This window comes from Wyeomyia smithii, chromosome 1 (assembly GCF_029784165.1).
Source record: "Wyeomyia smithii strain HCP4-BCI-WySm-NY-G18 chromosome 1, ASM2978416v1, whole genome shotgun sequence".
Taxonomy (NCBI): domain Eukaryota; kingdom Metazoa; phylum Arthropoda; class Insecta; order Diptera; family Culicidae; genus Wyeomyia; species Wyeomyia smithii.
Window position 1 is genome coordinate 185,120,351 of NC_073694.1, and position 22,106 is coordinate 185,142,456.

Below are 22,106 nucleotides of genomic sequence, written 5' to 3' on the forward strand. Positions count from 1 at the left end.
AATTAACACTGATGCTCACATAATTTGTTAGATGCATCTATAGTATTTTTTTCTCAGCTTTCCAATGCTTGTCTCAGATTGAAAATCGGTAGTTGCGAACAGGGCCAAAATCGCATTTTTCTGATGTAATCCAAGATGGCGGCCAAATTCAAGATGGCGGCCAAAATTCTGATCACTTCAAATGAAAGCCCTATCATTCCTCTTTACAGAAAATTGCTACTTCATTTCATAACGAATTCCAGAGATAGAGCTCGAATAAAACATCAAGAATTGCTGAAATCGATCGAACAAAAATGGCATTATCAGATTTTCTCTATTTTTAACAACAACGTGCATCCAAAGCAAATTCCAAAGACCTTGTGCATCTAGTGGCCTGGTTTCAACGAGAATTGCTAAGTTTTTCATCACTTTGATTCAAAAGTGATTTTAAAAAAATTAAAACAACTCAATAACATTTTAGTGCTTCAAACGTTTTTGGAAAACTTATTTGTAAAGCACGCAAGATAGTAAAGCTCCGCAAGGCGACAAAACGTAATGATGTTACCTCATGCATCCGTCTCAAATGTGTTTCCATTGTTGATATTATTCCTTACGTAAGAAAAACGTGTTTCGCACCATCTCGCTTTCATTATAGCATCGGCCTTACTTTCGTGAATCATAATCTCCTGTCATCCTGCTCGGATTCGTACCGAAGGATGTCGGGGCTATAAGCTGTCATCAGCGACAGCCTGGAAGAACCAACACACAGAAGAAGATAACAGCCCGTTTGGCATTGCATGTGTGAAAGTCGTCAGTGGCTGTCGGGTTATGTACCGAATGTACGGGGAGCAGGAAGAGCTGTGCAATACAATGAGAGTCGAATTAGTTGAAAACATGCTGTCATGGATATACAGTCATTGTCATAAGCCTGATTTTAATGAATAAATAAAAAATTACAAAATGCACTGTTTCACTGAAGTCTAAGAGATCCTCCACAAGTATGAAAGTCCGGATCATCGAGTGACCGGTACCGAAGGGGACGTTGAGCCACACGGAAATCTAGCATGTAAAGTAGTAGAGGAGAGTCAACTTCACTCAGAAACTAAGTTATCGATTGGGCTTGACAATTATCGAGCTGTAATGGTTGTTGAATGATATTATTGGATCCAGGACAACTCCAAAGTTATACAATTTCTCAAACCTTTGGAGTGAAGTCCCGTTAATGCAATGATCAAATAAAATCGTTTTGCCTTTCTGCAATCACTGGTAAAACCAAAGGTATAATAGTGGTCCCAAAGGCCGAATGTCATATACCACTCGACTCAGCTCGACGACCCGATTTCATTTTCTGTATGTATGAATGTATGTGTGTGTTTATGTACAACTTTTTTTCCCATGCACTTTTCTCAGAGATGGCTGAACCGATTTTCATGAAATTAATTGCAATTGAAAGGTCTAGTTGCACCATAGATTGCTATTGAATTTCATTGTAATCGGATTCATAGTTTAGTTTAGAGGTTATGTATCAAAATGTAAAAATCACAAAACGTCAATATCTCAGAAGCCACAAGGCCGATTTCAATAAAATTGGTTTCAAATGAACGGGCTATCTCCAAAACCCTTAACTTAAAAAGTTCGTGATAATTGAACTTATGGTTCAAAAGTTATGTGAAGAAAAGTTATCCAGAGGCTGTGTAAACTCACTCATTTTTCTCAGAGATGGCTGAACCGATTTTCACAAAATTAGTGTCAAATGAAAGGTCTAGTAGCCCCATAGGTTGCTATTGAATTTCATTGTAATTGGACTATAACTTTGTTTGTTTTTTAAAAACATGTGAAATCACGTTATAAAAAGGCACATATTCCAAATACTGCTTAAACTCACTCACTTATTGAATTTCATTGTAATCGGACTGTAACTTTCTCCGTTATGTAAGAAAATGTGAGAATCACAAAACTTCATTACCACAGAAACTACACAACCGATCTGGACAAAGTTGAAGTCAAATGAACGGGTTACCTCCAAAATCCCTAAACAATGAATTTCATAATGATTAAGTAATGAAAGTAATGATCTCCGAAGAATTTTTAATTTCACTTACTTTTTTCGGAGATGGCTGGATCGATTTCGACGTTCTAGGAAATTGTTCGAAATTAGGAATCATTTCTACCTTTTTACTACCTCTTTAGCACAACTCATTTCAAAAATATTACGTCAAATTTCATGAATTATACTTTTATCATTATCAAATTCATTTACTTGAAATACAACATCACTATTCGTGGAACGCACAGAGTGGAAATACACCAAACTATGAATCCAGTAGAAATTATCAAGATGTAATATTTTTCGAAAATTTGAAGTTTTTTGGCAAATTTATTTAAACAAATAATAAAGTGCGAATGAGAAAGGCTAGGTCTCACGATTAGGTGGATTAATTCGTGTGTTTTTAGCGATAGAACGTTATGACGGAGCATTTTGGCACGCTCGCGATTAGTTCGTTGCGAGAGCACCAGTTCGTCCGTCAGTCCAGACAGATTCAGCTGATTTTGCAAACAGTGGCAGTCTGCAATCACCAAATATATGTTTAAGTCATCGGCGTAAATGAGACGCAATTTCGAAGCAACGTCGTTGAAAAATAGCGTAAACAACAGTGGACCTAAATTGCCGTCTTGGGGTACTCCGGTTGGATTGCAGAAGCTAGAAGATACTCAGGTGACAGAAGTCAACTTCAACACGAAGTTCACGACCAGACCGGTAAGATCTTATCCAGCATACCAGCCTCGAAGAAGATCCAAGACGAGATAGTTTAGCCAATAGTATATTGTGATCGATTTTGTCGAAAGCCGCCTTCAAGTCTGTATAGATGACATCAACTTGAGTTTTGTTCAGCGACACAGCGACACAACATAACCGACGTTATACCGTCAGGTCCCGGAGGATATGAACTTTCCAGCATTTTCGCTGCAGAGATAACCATTGCAGGAGTAACCACAAACGACGTCAGATTCATGCAGTCCACAGGAACGTCTAATGCAGCAGACTCAGCTTCGAATTCGGAGGCAGGGGTTTCGTCGAACACCTCACGATATCATACAAGTTCCGGCTGCATCTCGAGTCGATTGCAGGTCTTTAGGTATCATGCTGATTCCAGCAGTAGGTGATATTTGGTTATTTTCGGTAGTTTTCCTAACGATTTCATAAAAAATTGACTTTTCCGGATGGTGAAAAAAAACTACGACAGATAATTGAGTTTGATAAATTTCCCATGAAAGCTTTACTTCAAAAAAAAATCTACGCCCTTGCAAGCGACCTTCCGGCAGTTAAACGGAATATTTATCATGGCGAACGGAAACATGCGTGTAAAGGGCCATCCACATACCTCGTGGACAGCTTGGGGGGAGGGGGGGGGGGGTTGAGGTTGGCTAATGTCCACGGTCCATACAATTTTTTTAGAATTTATATGGACAGTTGTCCACGGAGGGGGAGGGGGGGTCCCAATCGTTAAAAATCTGTCCACGTGGTATGTGGATGGCCCCTAAGCATGTTTTTGAGTTTTTTCTTCGTTCTACTTGTCAATACCGCCTCATTTTCCGCGACAAAATTGTTGGAGTAGATCTTACGTTTCAGAGATTCTCGATGAGACACAGCTGAGGGACGTTGGGCTGGTTCACCGACTTGGGTACCACAATGATATTCAGCCGATCTATCTCCTCCAACGATCGCTTCTAGTAGTAAGCCGACGCCAGATTTGACCAGAACACCGCGTCTTCGCCCTTATGGTATTTCTTGATGAGCGACCCAACTTCCGACCGGCACTTCGTACTATCAATTTGACTTCCTCTTCTCGCTGATTGTCAGCCACAGCAGCACCTTCCTGGGGAACTTGCGGTGTGGCATGAATTTTTTCCCTGAGCTAACTTCCTTCGTTGCCATCCAGGATAAGATAGATCTCACCTCCGAACACTGTACCAAAGCTGCAAAAACGTGATCGAAATTATTTCGACCCGAAAAAATTTATTTCTGAGCCGCAGTGTCTTCAATAGAGTTGTTCCAATAATCATTCTTCATGTTATAAAAGTTTCAGTTTTGTGATTATATAACAGTGAGCAACGAATTTTACTTTTCTCATTTTGGAATATAAAAATCCACTGTGTTCAGCAAAGTTGTAGCACATCATACTTCTATCTACCTATTGAAATGGACTTCTCTGGAGTTTAATAAAGATTACCCCTAAAAATCAGTTGTTTTTTTTTCAATTTCACTCTTTATAGTGATTTTCTACAATTTTTAATGTTCTATATTACTGTTTGCTATAACGAAACTTACAAGTTTTTCAAAGAAAGTTTATTTTTATCTCACCTATTTGCTGGGTTATTGACGATTTTTGATTACATATTGCACCAATTTACACTACAAATTTTACTCAAAAAACTGTTACAGGTGAACTTCGATATAAGGTACATTTCGATTTTTAATTTGTACTTTATATCGAATTGTATCTCGAATCATGAAACATTCTTAACAATAGGGCTTCAAATACTTTATTTTGTTGTCATTTGTCTACGTATAGTTTATTTTGGAAATAGAATCAAACTATAAGTGTGAACCAACTCGTTTTAAGTGTAATTTGAATCCCACTGTTTCTTGGCTTTTTAGGAGATCTTCTAGCCGCGTGTAAAAGTTTGTTTCCAAAAAGTATGTCAGCTAGAAAAAAAGAAAAAATTCAAGCCGTTACGTTATTGTTACTACTTTTTTTAACATTTATTTACATTCATACCAATTTGTATTGAAACTACTTCTTTTTTTTTTCTCGTTGTTATTTATTTTTTAGTCCAATGTATGAAAACCATGAATATCTGCTTACGGGTTGAGGACCTTCTCAATAATTTCCTCGTTTTTCAGGATTTCGAAATCTGCATTTTCTTTTCTTCACACATAAGGGTGGCTCAAAATTGCACTTTGCACACGGGCTTAAAAAGTGAAAAACGTGATCGTCAACCTTTTGAGTATGAAAATGCCATTCAATTGCTATAGTGTATCCGTGAAAGTTTTTGTATAATTTAAGGTCAAAATTTTGAAACAATTTTTGATTAATCTGCCTAAAAGTGAGATGAAAATTAAAGTTTTTTATTACTTGTCAAATCAAAGTGAAATCTTTAGCAAAGTTGGTTCTATCTCTTAAAAATCGACCACATTCAGCTAGTTTTATATACACATTCTTGAAATGTTTGAAAATCAAAGAATACCAATCAACTTTTCTGGGTGTGATTCCAGAGAAATACAGAAATTTCTGAGAAATACATTATTCTGCCGAACATACATACCTTAAGCATATTTTTATATAGGTTATATAAAGTTATTGATAATGCACTTTTTCAAATCATTTTTTTTGCTTCTGCTTAGAGTGTACAAGTGCGAGTTTAGAGAAAAAAAAACTGGTTATGAAACATTTTTTTAAACATGTTTAGCAATTCGAGTTTTAATTTTTTTTATCAGCTCCTCCGTTTCCATCTATGTTAAACCAGGCTATATCAGGTTTTTTCAGCAACAATAATTTTTTTGACGGGTTTTCAAACTGTGACGTATTTTTTGAACACTTTTCAAATGATCAATATTAACCAGAGACGTTTACGTTGTTTATAGAAGTTTCCATACCAATTTCGGAGATATCTGTAACATAATGAAAATAAGTTCCTTATATCGAGTTAAAATGTACCTTACATCGAGTGACGCTATATCGAAGGTACTTTATAACGAGGGTTCCTTGTATCGAAGTTTGCCTGTATTGGAGCCACAGTGTCTACAGCAAAGTTGTTTTGTTTATTTATTTATTCAGTCATTTATTTGTTTTTCTATTTCCTATAATTTATCTGACCCGAGTCTTAATAAATATAACAATGTTTGGGTGTCAAGTTTTTAAAATGTTCGTTCTTGTTCTACTTTCTGCACGAATTTATCCAAGGGTTCGTTGAAGTCGAATAGTTGTTCAACACGAGAAAAAGTTCGAATACAGGCGGTTATGTGCTAATTATAGCCAAACGATGTACGATGGTATGGGGTCTGCAGAAATCCAGTTGAACGCAAAGCGCGTTGTGAAGCTCGAAAGTTGACGAGAGACAAAAGCTTCGGTGAGTCGATTTCTCCACAGAGCAGTTTGGCTACAAACACTGCTTGATGCAATCTCCGGCGGTGCTCGAGAGTATCCATACCAATCAAGCGGTAGCGGTCTGGATACGGTGGTAAGTTAGCGGGATCACGCCAAGGAAGCTCCCGTAATGCAATGCGGACGAATTATTTCTGGATGCGCTCAATCCGCAGGTTCCAAGTTAGCTGATAGGGAAATCAAACCATCTTACAATTCTCATTCGGTGTACGTACTAATGAACAGTACAGGGCCTTTGAGCAGTGTGGATCTTTAAAATCGCGGGTGACTTTATAAATGAAGCCGAGCTGGCGTGTAGCTTTTGAAATCATTGTAGCGTGATGCAGGTGGAATGTAAATCTACTGTCAAGTAGAACACCAAGGTCCTTTACATGATCGACCTTCTTCAATTCCAAACCGTCGATGAGATAGTCGAAGAGAATCGGTTTTAGGATACGATGGAAAGTTATAACTTCGCATTTAGAAATACTAACCACGAGCCAGTTCTTTCGACACCAGTAGGAAAACACATTCAAAAATTCTTGTAAACGGCGGCAGTCTTCAATAGTCCGAACTTCCAAAACAATTTCAAATCATCTGCATACACCAGCTTGCAGCCGTCACCTAGCAGCAGTGTCACGTCATTGAAAAACAGTGCAAATAGCAAGGGCCCCATGTTGCTTCCTTGGGAAACTCCTGACTTGTTGGTGAATTGCGATGATATACTTGAACCGAGTTTTACCAGTAGAACCCTTCCACGAAGATATGAGCTTAGCCATTCAACGAACTGATGCGAAGCACCTAAGCGCGAGATTTTACACAGGAGTATCGTATGGTCCAAACGATCGAAAGCTGCTTTGATATCGGTGTAAATCGCATCTACCTGAGCTTTCTGCTCCATCTGCGAAATACACGATGAAGTGAACTCTGATAAATTGGTGCAAACAGAGCGGCCCGGTATAAATCCATGCTGAGTGGTGGAGATATAGTGCTTAGTGCGGGAAAGCATGTAACCGCTTACTATGATCTCCAACATTTCAGACCCAGCAGAGAGGCTAGTAATGCCACGATTTTATTATTTATTCTCTATTTTATAGATGTTAGAATTTTGTGATTAATGACCCTAAATGTGACAAGCGTATTTTTTATGTAAAAATCCACTTTACTGAGTAATGTTGCAGCAAATTTTATAAAATAAAACTTCGTCAAAGACACTATACTATTATCAGTAAATTAAAATGAACTATTGTGATGTTTTCTTTGAAATACCTTTAAAATATTTTTTTTTCAATATTTTTGTGATTTTCTAAAAATTTTCAGTGTTCTACAATGTTGTTTACGATAGAGCAATTTCACAAAAAACGGGCAACCAATTTAATCGACTATTTATGATTTGGCTAAAACTTTGCATTGACGTTTCTATTCGCAAAAAATGTCATGTTGTGCTATTGGTTTAATTTTTTGAAACACGACTCATTTTTGAGAAGTTATTGAAAAATGGTATTTTGGGAAGGTATTGATGATTACAAATATTGTTGGGCCAAAACGGTTTGTTTGATCGGTGTGACGTCTTCCACAAAGGTGTACAAAATATTTTTGTCTTTCCGAAAAAAATATACACTTTATAATTTTTTTTTTAATCAGTTAAAAGAAATATTAAAAATTAATTATCTAAAAAGCTTATTTTTTTTTAAATTGATTTTTTTTAAACTACAAAAAAGAACCTAAACAAAGCAACCAGTCCGATCATGGAGAATCAAGGAAAAAAAGGTTCAAAAAATTAAACCAATAGCATAGCACAACATGGCCTCTTTTACTAACGTTTATGCAAAGTTTCAGCCAAATCAAAAATGACGATTTAAAAAAAATATTAAAACTGGGAACTACTCTAAAATAAAACGCACAAGTTCAACAATAAAAGTTCATTTCTATATCTTACATAATTGTAGTTATGATGGTGATGATGGTTCACGTATACTTTGATATGGAAATGGTTTTTACTGCAGATATGTGTTAATAAATTAGTGCATTCTTTTAATAAAAGCTGTAAATAACCAAAGAAATATGAATGATGAAAATAAACTTTCTTTGATGAATTTTTTTGTTTTGTTACAGCAAGCAACATTGTAGAACATTGAAAAATGGTATAAAATCACTATTAAAAGTTATACATTGAAAAAAATATGTTTGGGGGCAATCTACTCTACAAAAATCCCTTTAAATAGGCAGATAGAAGTATAGTGTATTTGACATAATTGTTTCTTATAGAAGTTGAAAAAAAAGGAAAATTCGTTTCTCAAGTTTAGGTGGATTAGTCACAAAGTTGCAACTTCTTTAAAATAGAGAATAATTATTGGATCAACTTTGTTCAACTTTGCTGAAGAAACTACGGCTCAAAAATCTTTTTTTTTTTTGGGTCAAAATAATTTCGATCACATTTTTGCAGCTTTGGAAAAATGTGCACCGCCGGAAAAATCGACCTCGACCATTTTATTCAGCCGCTGCCGCTGCGTCATTGCCCACAGATTCTAGACCAGTGGACAATGTCCGTTTTTGACGCGACGTGGTACCATTCTTCAAACGCGCACACTTCTGAACGGAGTAGCTTCCGCCATCACGATTAGAGTTCGACTGATGGAGCTGCCATTTTTTTCTGCTGACTCATGGGTTACTATGATTAATGCTGCATGGGTAGTTTTATCAGTGCGTGTGGAGCTAAATTCATAAAATTTTCGTAATTTTCGTCCAGTTTTTTCAATGCAAACGTTAGAAGTCACCATCTTGTACTTCAAACCTATACCGGACCGGATCGCCGCTAATTTTGACACATTATTGATTTCAATCATTTTCGATTTACAATACCTACCGCTGCTTCACAGATGTGTTCATGTTAGCTTATTGCAAACAAGTAGCAGAACCTTCAAGTATTTATTTCGTAAATGCACTATTTTGACGAGTGGAATTCTGGAAATATAGTTTTCACATTTTCGGTCAAATTAGTTTTTTTTAATGACTTTAAAAAACTGCAACTATATGTTATGCTCAAATCAACAACCAATTGAGGGTGATTATTATTCCTTCTACTGAAACCACGAAACATTATTTAACAGACCTTTATATTTTGCAAATTTCTACTTTTCCTCTCAGATGAAATAGTCAAAAATTTGTTGGCGACCGATACTGGTAGAAAAGCACTCCGTTCTCATAATAGAGTAGCGTACGGTATAGTGCGCCCAAACATCGAAAACTATTAGTAGGTTATTTGTGTAGCAATGGAATGGATGAATATATGAATAAATAATAGATAACAAGGCAAATTTGTAGATTTGTTAGGAGTTTGTTATCGCTGTAATTGAATAAAAGCACTTTTATAGCTGCAACATGAAAACTTTAACGAGAGCAATCATGATTCATGAAATGAGCTCGGCGAAGCAGGCAGCTTATTTTAGCCGAAGCAGTGTTGTTTCTCTCCCATTTCCACGCGCAGACTGAGCGCACCCTCATACGATTCACGCTAGCTGAAGAGAACACACTGCTTTCTCGCGCATTGAAGTTTCTCCCGACGTCGCTCGGCTGAAACGTCAAACGGCATTGTTTACTTTATGCTTTTGGGCCAGCTCAGTCAGTAATAGTTCTGGCGTGTGAAAGTGTTGAAGTCAAAAATCTTCTGTAAAATTTTAAAAGCATGGTTAGTGAAAACGAAAGTGCTAATTCGAAAGCGGAGGATGTAGTTAAAGTTCGCAAACCAAACAAAAAACAGCCACACTTGGATGCAGACTCGGAAGTTGATCAGTAAGTGTTCTAACATTCCGGAAACGTTGTTCCACTTTCGTATACAACAATTAAAGCGAGTTTTCGACATCATATCATTGTGCCATCACTGCTCTACACGATTAAAATATAGTTCACTAATCGCGGACCAATGTCTCCAGCATTGCACAATCACTTCGAAGATGTTACGCGTGTGAAAAAACTTGCCACAGACCCGCACGGCGCATCAAGGGCAAACGCGAATTAGTTGAATACCGGTTTTCACCTGAATGAGATGACATTTACATACACCGAATTGGAAGACGTAACTAACGCTGCTTCACTATGATATTTTTAGCAACTGGTGGATCATTTTCGTGGTTATACTGGCACTGACATTCGCCACGAGATTCTACAATGTGACTATTCCGGATCACGTATGCTGGGACGAGACTCATTTCGGCAAGATGGGCAGTTGGTACATTAATCGAACGTTTTTCTTCGACGTTCACCCGCCGCTCGGAAAGATGCTTATCGGACTGTCCGGATACCTAACCGGGTACGACGGAAAGTATCCGTTTGATAAGCCTGGTGATAAATATAATGGGACGCACTACGAGGGTATGAGAATTGTGAGTATTTACAGAGACGAAATTCGTAAGGGTGTTGAAATTACGTTTTTTTTTTAGTTCTGTACCGCCCTAGGCGCAGCTATAGTGCCAATGTCGTTTCACACGGTTTGGGATATGACGGGATCACTGACCGCTTCGACTTTTGCTGCGGCATACATTTTGTTCGACATTGGCATGCTGATTCTGAATCGTTACATTCTACTAGATCCGCCGTTAATCTTTTTCATGACGGCTTCCGTGATGGGAATGGCTCGTGTAACGAAATTAACGCGAACCGAATGTAGCTTCACTCGTGGTTGGTGGGCTTGGTTGAGCTTTACCGGTGCCATGCTAGCCTGCACGATTAGCGTAAAGTTTGTCGGTTTGTTTGTCGTTCTGCTGGTAGGTTTGCACACGGCCAACGATCTCTGGGATGTGTTGGGCGATCTAGCTAAACCTATAACGTACACCGTCAAGCAACTGCTAGCCCGAGCGTTAACGTTAATTATTCTGCCGATCTTTTTATACGCAACATTTTTCTACATTCACCTACACGTCCTGAATCACAGCGGTAGTGGAGATGGATTTTACAGTTCCGGCTTCCAGTCGAATCTTATTGGAAATTCGCTGTACAATGTCTCCATGCCTCGTCAAGTTGCTTACGGAGCAGTCGTCACAATCAAAAATCATAAAACGGGTGGTGGTTATCTGCACTCCCATAACCACTTGTACCCTAAAGGATTCGGCGCCCAACAGCAGCAGGTTACGACATACAGTCACAAGGACGATAACAACAAGTGGTTGCTGAAACCGCACAGCAAACAAAGCTTTGACAATGTTACATTGGTAAAGCACGGTGATCTAGTACGATTCGAGCACATTACTACAAAGCGAAATTTACACTCACACCGCGAACAGGCGCCAGTTACGAAAAAGCACCTGCAAGTTACGTGTTACGGTGAGGTTAGTGAAGACACAAACCAGTTTGGATGGTGAAACTTTTCTGATATGAGCTTTCGTATTTCAGGAGGGACAGGGTGACACAAACGATGTCTGGCAAGTGCAAATGATTGGAGGTAAGGATGGTGATGTTATCGAAACCGTAACCAGCCGACTGGTTTTCTATCACTACATTGAACGATGCGTCCTAACGACGACCTCCAAGCAGCTGCCGAAGTGGGGCTTCGAACAGCAGGAGGTAACCTGTAATCCGAACATTCGTGACCAGAGCGCCGTATGGAATGTCGAGGATAATCATTTCGAGAAGCGTAAGTGAATTTAGAAACTAGTTTGTTGGTTGATCAAACGATTGTTTTCCTTCGTAGTTCCGAGTGTAAACTTCCAAGTGTACGCACCCGGTTTCTTGAGTCGTTTCTTCGAATCACATGCCGTTATGCTGCAAGGTAATTCAGGACTCAAACCGAAGGATGGCGAGGTCACGAGCAGACCGTGGCAGTGGCCGATCAACTATAGGGTAAGGAAACGTCGAAACATTGCATGAAAGTTGAAGGTAAAGGATTTTAAAAATATTGAGACCTAATTAGGTTGTAATTTTGTCATATTATGAACTTTGTAATGACATGTTATGAGACTAATTAGGTTATAATTTTGACATATTATAAAACATATCAAAATCTTTTAATTCATTAACGAATCGATTTTCTTTTTTTCCCCAGTTCATTTTTCTATTTCCTTTTTGAAAAGTTAAGTATTAGATTACAAACCAAAGTTTAAAAAATCAAATTAATGTTGACATTCCAATTTCTAAATTTTGAATTCTAAATTCCAAACTCTAATTTCGTAAACGTTTAATTCAAAAATCTAAACTCCTAACTTCAAACATTAAATTCTATGTTTTAAATTATAAATTCTATATTATAAATCCTTGATTCTTAATTCTTAATCCTTAATTTATATTTCTTACTTTCTAATTCTTGTTTCTTCTTTCTTTTTTTTTTCCTCAGTTATTTCTTATATCTTATTTCTCATTTTTTTTCTTTTTTCTTCTTAATTCTTTCTTTTTCTTCTTTCTTATTTAATATTTCTTCTTTTTGTCTTTCTATATTCTTACGTTTTTCTTCTTTCTTTTTTCTTTCTTGTTTCTCATCACTTTTTCTTCTCTCACCTTACTACTTCCTTCTTATATCTTTTTTCTTATGTCTTCTCTTTTCTTTCTTCTTTATCTTTTCTTTCTTTTTTCTTAGTTCTTTCTTCCTTCTCTTTTCTTGCCCATTTTTTTTTATTATTTCTTATTTGTTATTTCTTCATTTTTCATGCTAGTTCATTCTTCTTTCATCTTTCTTTCTTTTTTATCTTTATTCTTTCTTCTCTCTTCTTTCTTCTTTCTTCCATTTTCTTTCTTTTTTCTTTCCTCTTTCTTCTTGCTTATTTTTTATTTCTTATTTCTTATTTTTTGTTTATTTCTCATTTTTTATTTTTTATTTCTTATTTATTATAGGTTGGACTTGATTATCCGGAGACTCGATTATCCGGAATTTTAGACTCGATTATCTGGAATTTTTATTGTTTTGGTGCCCGTTTTTAATTTTTATTCCGTAATTTGCCTTTGACACTCCCAGTTGGTCTCGAGGTACGATGCTGGTCTAACAAGCCAGTCGTCGTAGGTTCGTGTCTCGGCTCGGGAGAGACTGTTAGTGTCAATAGGATCGTAGCGCTAGCCCCGCAATTGTCCTGTACACTAAACAGTTGGCTGCGAAGTCTGTGTATAAATAAACAGAAGGTCGTGTTCCGAATCGGAATGTAGCACCAAGGCTTTGTTTTGCTTTGCTTTAATTTGCCTTTACTATCCCTTTTGGTATATTTGTTACCAATTCAGTCACTTCAGGCATGTTTGAGACATGTTCGAATTAAGTGAAAATAATCAGTGTTCAATTTTTTTTTTTGCTTCTCAAGATTTTACCCCTTTTCGCCTCAGAAATAACTTCTGGTTACGCCACTGCATCATACAAGTAAAATAAAGAAAAGAAATATTTATTTAATGTTCGTTAATCGCAAAATTTCAGTAGTTTTTGTGTGATTTGATTATTCGGAAAACTCGATTATCCGGAATGAAAAATTTTTTGACGTTCCGGATATCGAGTCCGAGCTGTATTTCTTATTTCTTATTTCTCATGTCTTATTTCTTATTTATTATTTCCTATTTCTCATTTCTCATTTCTTATTTATTATTTATTATTTCTTATTTGTTATTTGTTATTTCTTATTTCTTATTTCTAATATCTAATTTCTTATTTCTTATTTCTTATTTCTAATTTCTTATTTTTTATTTCTTATTTCTTATTTTTTATTTCCTATTTCTTATTTCTTATTTCTTATTTCTTATTTTTTATTTCCTATTTCTTATTTCTTATTTCTTATTTCTTATTTCTTATTTCTTATTTCTTATTTCTTATTTCCTATTTCTTATTTCTTATTTCTTATTTCTTATTTCTTATTTCTTATTTCTTATTTCTTATTTTTTATTTCTTATTTCTTATTTCTTAGTTCTTAGTTCTTAGTTCTTAGTTCTTAGTTCTTAATTCTTAGTTCTTAGTTCTTAATTCTTAGTTCTTAGTTCTTAGTTCTTAGTTCTTAGACAGATTGAAGCAAGCTGTGATCAAGAACGGACGTGAAAATGTTTCTCGTCGGAATTTTTCATCGTTTTTTCAAGTTTTTATAAGTTATATATTTTCTATCTGGAAAAGGAATGTGTCTACGTTTATTGAATGAAGGCCGCTGTTGTTTCGGTGTGAATTCCGAGTGTTTGATTTGTTGTTGTTGTTGGGTTTTAAGATTATTATGGCTAGAGTGTTTGATTTGAATCGCGATGATGTGTTCCGAGGGTTGTCGAGTACGGTTGGGGCTAGTGCAATAATGTCGACGTATTTTATTTAGCCTTCCCGTCGCGTAATCGTTATATTTTAAGTGCAAAGGGTGGAGTAAAAGGTAATACGAAATGTGGCGGTTTCGTATTATCGGTGAGAGTGACGTCAATGTTGAAATCCGTGAAAGATTCGTGTAATTTTGTGGCTAATTTGTGAGAGCTGCATTTCTTTTCCGGTGGCGGAGCACGTTTCCCGCTAGCCCTTGCCTTGTCATAAGTGTGTGTGAGTAAGTGCAAGGTGAACAAGGAAAAGCGAGAGAAGTGCGAGTGCAGGATGACCGTTGCTCTTGCGTGCGGCACTTTCTTGCACTAGCATGATGGTTCAGAGAGGACGCGGGAATTAAAGAATAAGTATTAGTGTTAGTGACGTTTTGCCTGTGTATTTTGTTTGATTTGCAGGGCAAAAGGGAAGCAATGTTTTTTTTGTTTTTTTTCTCTCTGCTTTCATTTTGAGCAGTTTTATGATTTTTCTAGCTTTTGAGTAAATACTGAAACACATAGACAATTTTTAATTTAATTAAGTATAAATCTTGTCGGTCAGCATGGCAAATAAATTTTGATTGCGATTGTTTTGGCATTTTGTTGAATCTAATTAGTGCTCGGTCTTGTTAAATATGCATATTTGCATTTTTTAAATTTTCTAGCTATGAATGCATGAAACTTTGCCAGTTTTTCATACTCAGTAGGTATCTTCGCTTCATTATTCAAGAAGTAAGTGGTAATCAACGCGAAATACCGTGTCTCCGCGTATGCGTCGGTAAGAGGGAATAGAGCGGTCGCGCATAACTTTCCGGGGTAAACGTGTTTTCGGCCCAGGTGAGCTTTGCTCAACTATGGATTTTCGGTGTGTTGTGACTGCCGAGGTGTACCAAACCATTTATTCGCAGACTGTCCACCCGTAGGTTCTATTTCAGCACGCAGTGATTCGGAGTAGGTTCCGTTCGTTCGATAAATATCGTAAATAATTAATCGCGACAAAACATCGTAATTAATCGCCACCAAATATAGCCATCCTTTGCAATTAATATCAGGATTATACGCGACTCGTCTGTCAACGCACACATCCTTCTTTTTCTTTCTTTTTTTCGTTCGTTTCAAACGGCGATGGCCAAGCAAATAGGCCGTTTTTGAAGTTCTCTTGCTGACCGCTTGCAGTATGTGTTGAGGGCCTATATATTTACTTTTTTCTTGTTTTCGGTTAATACATATCTGGTTGCTTCGTAACATTGTGTAGTCAGCTGAGATAAATCAATGAGAGACACGTTCCGGTAGTTGCATAATGACTTCATAAACAGATTTTCGAATCTTTGAGTCTGTCTTGATTAGGTTATAGGTCCGGTATCCTTGCGTGCGCATTTTTGCATTTTGCGGTGTTACATCATCAACCGGAATAAGTTCGGATCGCGTTATGATTTCCGTAAAAGATATAATGAACTCGTACGCGTGATATTTGGTATTATGAACCCGGTATTAGAACTCAGCGCATCGTTTACCAAAACGAAATCTGCTGCAAACCTTACCCTTTTCTCCAACATCCCAGTGATAGCTCGTGGAAGTGTAGAGGTGTTCTCGGCTTCCAATAAAGCGAGTATCACGTCAACGTATTCCTATACACACTCCTTCTTTGACCTGCATTCGGATGCGGCCGGCGCTGGTATTGCCTAATATAAAGATTAAGGTCACCAGTTTTTACACATTGAGGATGAATGTTAATCCCAAGCATCATCTATTGGTTCTCTGTGTAATTACAGCTGATCTGGCAATAACGGAGTAGCAACCGCGGGCGGTCAATCATGCCCATGCTCATGCTCATGCTTAGTTCTTAGTTCTTAGATCTTAGATCTTATTTCTTATTGCTTATTTCTTTTTCCCTCTGTCGTCTTTCGTCTCTTTTCTTTATTCTTCTTTCTTTTTTCTCATTTCTTTTTTTTTCTTCTTTTCTCTTTCTTCTCCCTTCTCCCTCCTTCTTTTCGTTTTTTTCCTTCTCTCTTTCTTCTTTCTTCTTCCTTATTTCTTCTCTCTTCTTTCTTCTTTCTAAATTTTTATTATTTTTCTCCCATTTTTTTTTCTTCTTCTTCATTGTCTCCTCTTTCGTCTTTCGTTTCTTTCATTCATTCTCTCTTTTCTCTTCTTTCTTCTTCCCTCTTTCTTCTTTCTTCCTTTTTTTCTCTCTTTCTTCTTCTTTTTTTTCTTCCTTATTCCTTCTCTCTTCTTTCTTCTCTCTTATTTATTATTTTTTATTTCTCATTTCTTCATTTTTTCTTCTTCTTTCTTTCTAATTTATTGTTTATTATTTCTTCTTTCTTCTTTCATCTTCTTTCTTACTTATTTCTTCTTTTTCTCTGCTTCCTTATGTCATTTTACTTCTTTCTGCTTTTCTATTTTTTAGTTCTTCCTTATTCCTTATTTTTCTTTCCTCTTTCTTTTTTTCCCTTATTCGTTCTTCTTTTTTTCTCAATTTTTCTTTATTTATCTATTTTTATTTTTCATTTCATGTTTTTGCTCCTTTCTTTCTTATTTATTATTTCTTATTTCTTGTTTTTTCAAAATTCTCTATTCTTTCTACTTCATTTTTTTCTTCTTTCTCTCTTCCATTTTCCTTCTCTCTCCTGTTTTCTTTTCTCTTCTTTCGTCTTTCGTCTTTCTTCTTTCTTTTTTTTTTCTTCTACTTTATTTTACCTTTTTTCTATTTTTTCATCTATTCTTCTTATTTCTTTTTTCTTCTTTTCTCCTTCTCATTTCTTCTTTTTATTCTCCTTTCTCCTTTTTTTTCTCTTTTCTTCATTCTTTATTTTTTCTATTTCTTATTATTTAATTTTTTTCTATATTTTTTCGATCTTCTTTTTTCTTTCTCCTTTCTTCTTTCTCCTTTCTTCTTTCTCGTTCATAACTTCTTTCTTCTTTTTTCTTTCTTCTTTCTTCTTTCCTCATCCTTCTTTCTTCTTGCTTTTTTTTTCTTTCTTCTTTCTCCTTTCTTTGTTCTTGTTTCTTCCCTGTTCTTTTTCCTTTTTGTCGTCTCTCCCCTCCCTTTTTTCTTCTTTCTTCTTACTTCTTTCTTATGTCTTCTTTTTTCTTTCTCTTTCTTTCTTCTTTCTCCTCTTTTTGTTCCCCCTTTTCATTTCTTCTTTCTCTTTTCTTCTTCATTCGTTCTTCTTTCTTTAAAATCTTTTATTTTAAATTCCTATTTTTGTCTTCTTTCGTCTTTCTTTTTTCTCTTTTCCTCCTTATTTATTCTGTAGGAAACCTTTTCTTCTCAATTCTTTCTTTTTTCTTATCTCTCATTACTTCAGTTTTCTTTCTTCTTCCTTCTTTATTCTTTTTTATTTATTCTTTTTTCTTTATTCTTTATTCTTTATTCTTTATTCTTTATTCTTTATTCTTTATTCTTTATTCTTTATTCTTTATTCTTTATTCTTTATTCTTTATTCTTTATTCTTTATTCTTTATTCTTTATTCTTTATTCTTTATTCTTTATTCTTTATTCTTTATTCTTTATTCTTTATTCTTTACTCTTTACTCTTTACTCTTTACTCTTTATTCTTCTTTCTTAATTCTTAATTCTTAATTCTTTATTCTTTATTCTTTATTCCTTATTCTTTATTCTTTATTCCTTATTCTTTATTCTTTATTTTTTATTCTTTATTCTTTATTCTTTATTCTTTATTCTTTATTCTTTATTCTTTATTCTTTATTCTTTATTCTTTATTCTTTATTCTTTATTCTTTATTCTTTATTCTTTATTCTTTATTCTTTATTCTTTATTCTTTATTCTTTATTCTTTATTCTTTATTCTTTATTCTTTATTCTTTATTCTTTATTCTTTATTCTTTATTCTTTATTCTTTATTCTTTATTCTTTATTCTTTATTCTTTATTCTTTATTCTTTATTCTTTATTCTTTATTCTTTATTCTTTATTCTTTATTCTTTATTCTTTATTCTTTATTCTTTATTCTTTATTCTTTATTCTTTATTCTTTATTCTTTATTCTTTATTCTTTATTCTTTATTCTTTATTCTTTATTCTTTATTCTTTATTCTTTATTCTTTATTCTTTATTCTTTATTCTTTATTCTTTATTCTTTATTCTTTATTCTTTATTCTTTATTCTTTATTCTTTATTCTTTATTCTTTATTCTTTATTCTTGATTCTTTATTCTTTATTCTTTATTCTTTATTCTTTATTCTTTATTCTTGATTCTTTATTCTTTATTCTTTATTCTTTATTCTTTATTCTTTATTCTTTATTCTTTATTTTTTATTCTTTATTCTTTATTCTTTATTCTTTATTCTTTATGCTTTATTCTTTATTCTTTATTCTTTATTCTTTATTCTTTATTCTTTATTCTTTATTCTTTATTCTTTATTCTTTATTCTTTATTCTTTATTCTTTATTCTTTATTCTTTATTCTTTATTCTTTATTCTTTATTCTTTATTCTTTATTCTTTATTCTTTATTCTTTATTCTTTATTCTTTATTCTTTATTCTTTATTCTTTATTCTTTATTCTTTATTCTTTATTCTTTATTCTTTATTCTTTATTCTTTATTCTTTATTCTTTATTCTTTATTCTTTATTCTTTATTCTTTATTCTTTATTCTTTATTCTTTATTCTTTATTCTTTATTCTTTATTCTTTATTCTTTATTCTTTATTCTTTATTCTTTATTCTTTATTCTTTATTCTTTATTCTTTGTTCTTTGTTCTTTATTCTTTATTCTTTATTCTTTATTCTTTATTCTTTATTCTTTATTCTTTATTCTTTATTCTTTATTCTTTACTCTTTATTCTTTACTCTTTATTCTTCATTCTTAATTCTTTATTCTTTATTCTTTATTCTTTATTCTTTATTCTTTATTCTTTATTCCTTATTCTTTATTCTTTATTCTTGATTCTTTATTCTTTATTCTTTATTCTTTATTCTTCATTCTTTATTCTTTATTCTTTATTCTTTATTCTTTATTCTTTATTCTTTATTCTTTATTCTTTATTCTTTATTCTTTATTCTTGATTCTTTATTCTTTTTTTTTATTCTTTATTCTTTATTCTTTATTCTTCATTCCTAATTCTTTATTCTTTATTATTTATTCTTTATTCTTTATTCTTTATTCTTTATTCTTTATTCTTTATTCTTTATTCTTTATTCTTTATTCTTTATTCTTTATTCTTTATTCTTTATTCTTTATTCTTTATTCTTTATTCTTTATTCTTTATTCTTTATTCTTTATTCTTTATTCTTTATTCTTTATTCTTTATTCTTTATTCTTTATTCTTTATTCTTTATTCTTTATTCTTTATTCTTTATTCTTTATTCTTTATTCTTTATTCTTTATTCTTTATTCTTTATTCTTTATTCTTTATTCTTTATTCCTTATTCCTTATTCCTCATTCCTTATTCCTTATTCCTTATTCCTTATTCCTTATTCGTTATTCCTTATTCCTTATTCCTTATTCCTTATTCCTTATTCTTTATTCCTTATTCCTTATTCCTTATTCCTTATTCCATATTCCTTATTCCTTATTCCTTATTCCTGATTCCTTATTCCTTAATCCTTATTCCTTATTCCTTATTCCTTATTCCTTATTCTTTATTCCTTATTTCTTATTCCTTATTCCTTATTCCTTATTCCTTATTCCTTATTCCTTATTCTTTATTCCTTATTCCTTATTCCTTATTCCTTATTCCTTATTCCTTATTCCTTATTCCTTATTCCTTATTCCTTATTCCTTATTCCTTATTCCTTATTCGTTATTCCTTATTCCTTATTCCTTATTCCTTATTCCTTATTCCTTATTCATTATTCCTTATTCCTTATTCCTTATTCCTTATTCGTTATTCGTTATTCCTTATTCCTTATTCCTAATTCCTTATTCTTTATTCTTTATTCTTTGTTCTTAATTCTTTATTCTTTTTTCTCGTTTTTCTTTACTCTTTATTTTTTAATTGTTAATTTTTCATTTTTGATATTTTTTTCTTTACTTTTTTTTTACTCTTTGGTTTTAATTTGTTATTTTTCATATTTCGTTTTTGCTTTTTGATATTTTATTCTTTATTCATTTTTCTCTATTCTTTATTCTCTGTTTTTTATTCTTTATTCTCTATTATTTACTCTATGGTCCTAATTTTTAATTCTCATTTTTTAATCATGAATTCTAAATCCTAAAATCTAGAATCTAAATTCGTCATTCAAAATATGAAATTCAAAATTTGAAATTCAAAATCCAAAATTCTAAATTCCTAATTTTGAATTCTGAATTCTAAATTCTTAAGTCTAGGTTGTTAACTCAAAATTTAAAACTCAAAATTTAAAATAAAATTCTTGCCAAATTCAGTTTCTGGACCATCACGATGATGGCGATTTTAAACCATGCGTTCACATTTATTCGTATTCGATGGAGAAGTATTGTGTTTAACTACCGTGCAGCTCTAACCAATTCTTAATTATCATTAATTTCAAAACAAGAAAACATTTACTAACAAGGAAGCGTTGAGAAAGCAATTTACTGAACGGCAGAGCATGGAAGCATTGATTCGAGTCCTCTCCAGTGGATCGCATATACTTACACTGTACTGCAACATTCTATCACTCATGATTCCAAAGTGAGCTCCCACAAGTGGTCACATTTCTCGAAGGATAGTCAAGCTTGGCGTTACACGCTGACGGACTCGAACGGAATGTTTCACTTCATCGCAAGTAAACATTATGTGCTTAATCATCGTTAATTGGCTGCTTCTGCTACCTGTACGAGTGCCTAGTAGTAGTGAACGCTTACGACGCTATGGTGACGAGGTGGATGATGGGGATGGTGATTATAACATAATATAATATGCACGCAGTATTATCGGCTAAACTGACTTCTGAAGCATGAAGGGCTGCAGCTGATTGCAATCACGGAATCCTGCGCCGGGTATGGTAAATTCATGCATTCCCTTACGATTTCGTGTGTGTATGTGCGTAAGCGGTTGTTATTCAATCCTCGGTCCAGTCGGATGCCCGATAAATTGTGGGTTTGACCGGATGGAGTGTGCTCTATTAACGTTCGAAGCCCGTTGCACAAGACATTGAGGAGGTGTTTCTCAGTTTCGAACTACCGCGATCAAACGATTCTGAAGCTTAATTAAACTGTAGTGCATCTTCAAGGAAGCTGCTGTATTCAATTTATGGCCGATTTACCGCTGTCTCTTACTTTCAAACAAGATTTTGAAATTCGCTCAGAGCTGACCCAATTTGCAATCATTATTTTGGGGATAAAGAAAGCAGTACAATTAATATGAAATGCGAACAAATTTTATTAATTTAAGGCAAAATTAACACAAACTCCCTCAACATGGTGTTTATTCTCGCCTTTAAAATAAAAATAATCTTTTTAAAAAGTTCACCAAACATGGTAGAAACCTGCAGATTTATCTCTTATGTACTGCGACTTGCATACAAACCAAACGAACGATGCTTTTTCTATTCACTCGCTCTGAAATGTTTTCTTTGCTTTTCCTGAAACACTTTTCCCTGACCTTGGCGTAATCGGCCGGTGTGCAAACATTGTAGAGAACAAACTCACAACTGTGCATACCTTGTGTTGCGTGAAGTAATGAACCGGTGTTTTTTTTGCGTTCACTTCATTCTTCACTCTCCTCTTGTGCCATTCTTTGCAAAGTACTCACCGGGAGAACGTTGAAAATCCATTCCTATTCAGCCGAGCTGCCGAGTGCAAGACTGAACAGTGCACTGAAGGACCGCTT

At 34.0% G+C, this 22,106-nt stretch overlaps 1 protein-coding gene across 2 annotated transcripts in view; it reads left to right on the forward strand.

The window, feature by feature from the left end:
* The first annotated feature begins 9,629 nt into the window (after positions 1-9,629).
* LOC129718159 (protein O-mannosyl-transferase 2) overlaps positions 9,630-22,106 on the forward strand; it is a 41,425-nt gene continuing 28,948 nt past the window's right edge. Inside the window, exons 1-6 of one of the 2 annotated variants that reach the window (XM_055668615.1) lie at positions 9,630-9,917; positions 10,234-10,507; positions 10,565-11,449; positions 11,514-11,754; positions 11,812-11,960; positions 12,945-13,069. In XM_055668615.1, coding sequence (XP_055524590.1) covers positions 9,811-9,917; positions 10,234-10,507; positions 10,565-11,449; positions 11,514-11,754; positions 11,812-11,960; positions 12,945-13,031 — 1,743 coding nt within the window. In that variant the 5' untranslated portion in view covers positions 9,630-9,810 and the 3' untranslated portion in view covers positions 13,032-13,069. Of the gene's footprint in view, positions 9,918-10,233; positions 10,508-10,564; positions 11,450-11,513; positions 11,755-11,811; positions 11,961-12,944; positions 13,070-22,106 lie in introns of those variants that run through there. The other variant, XM_055668614.1, reaches the window with a different exon arrangement.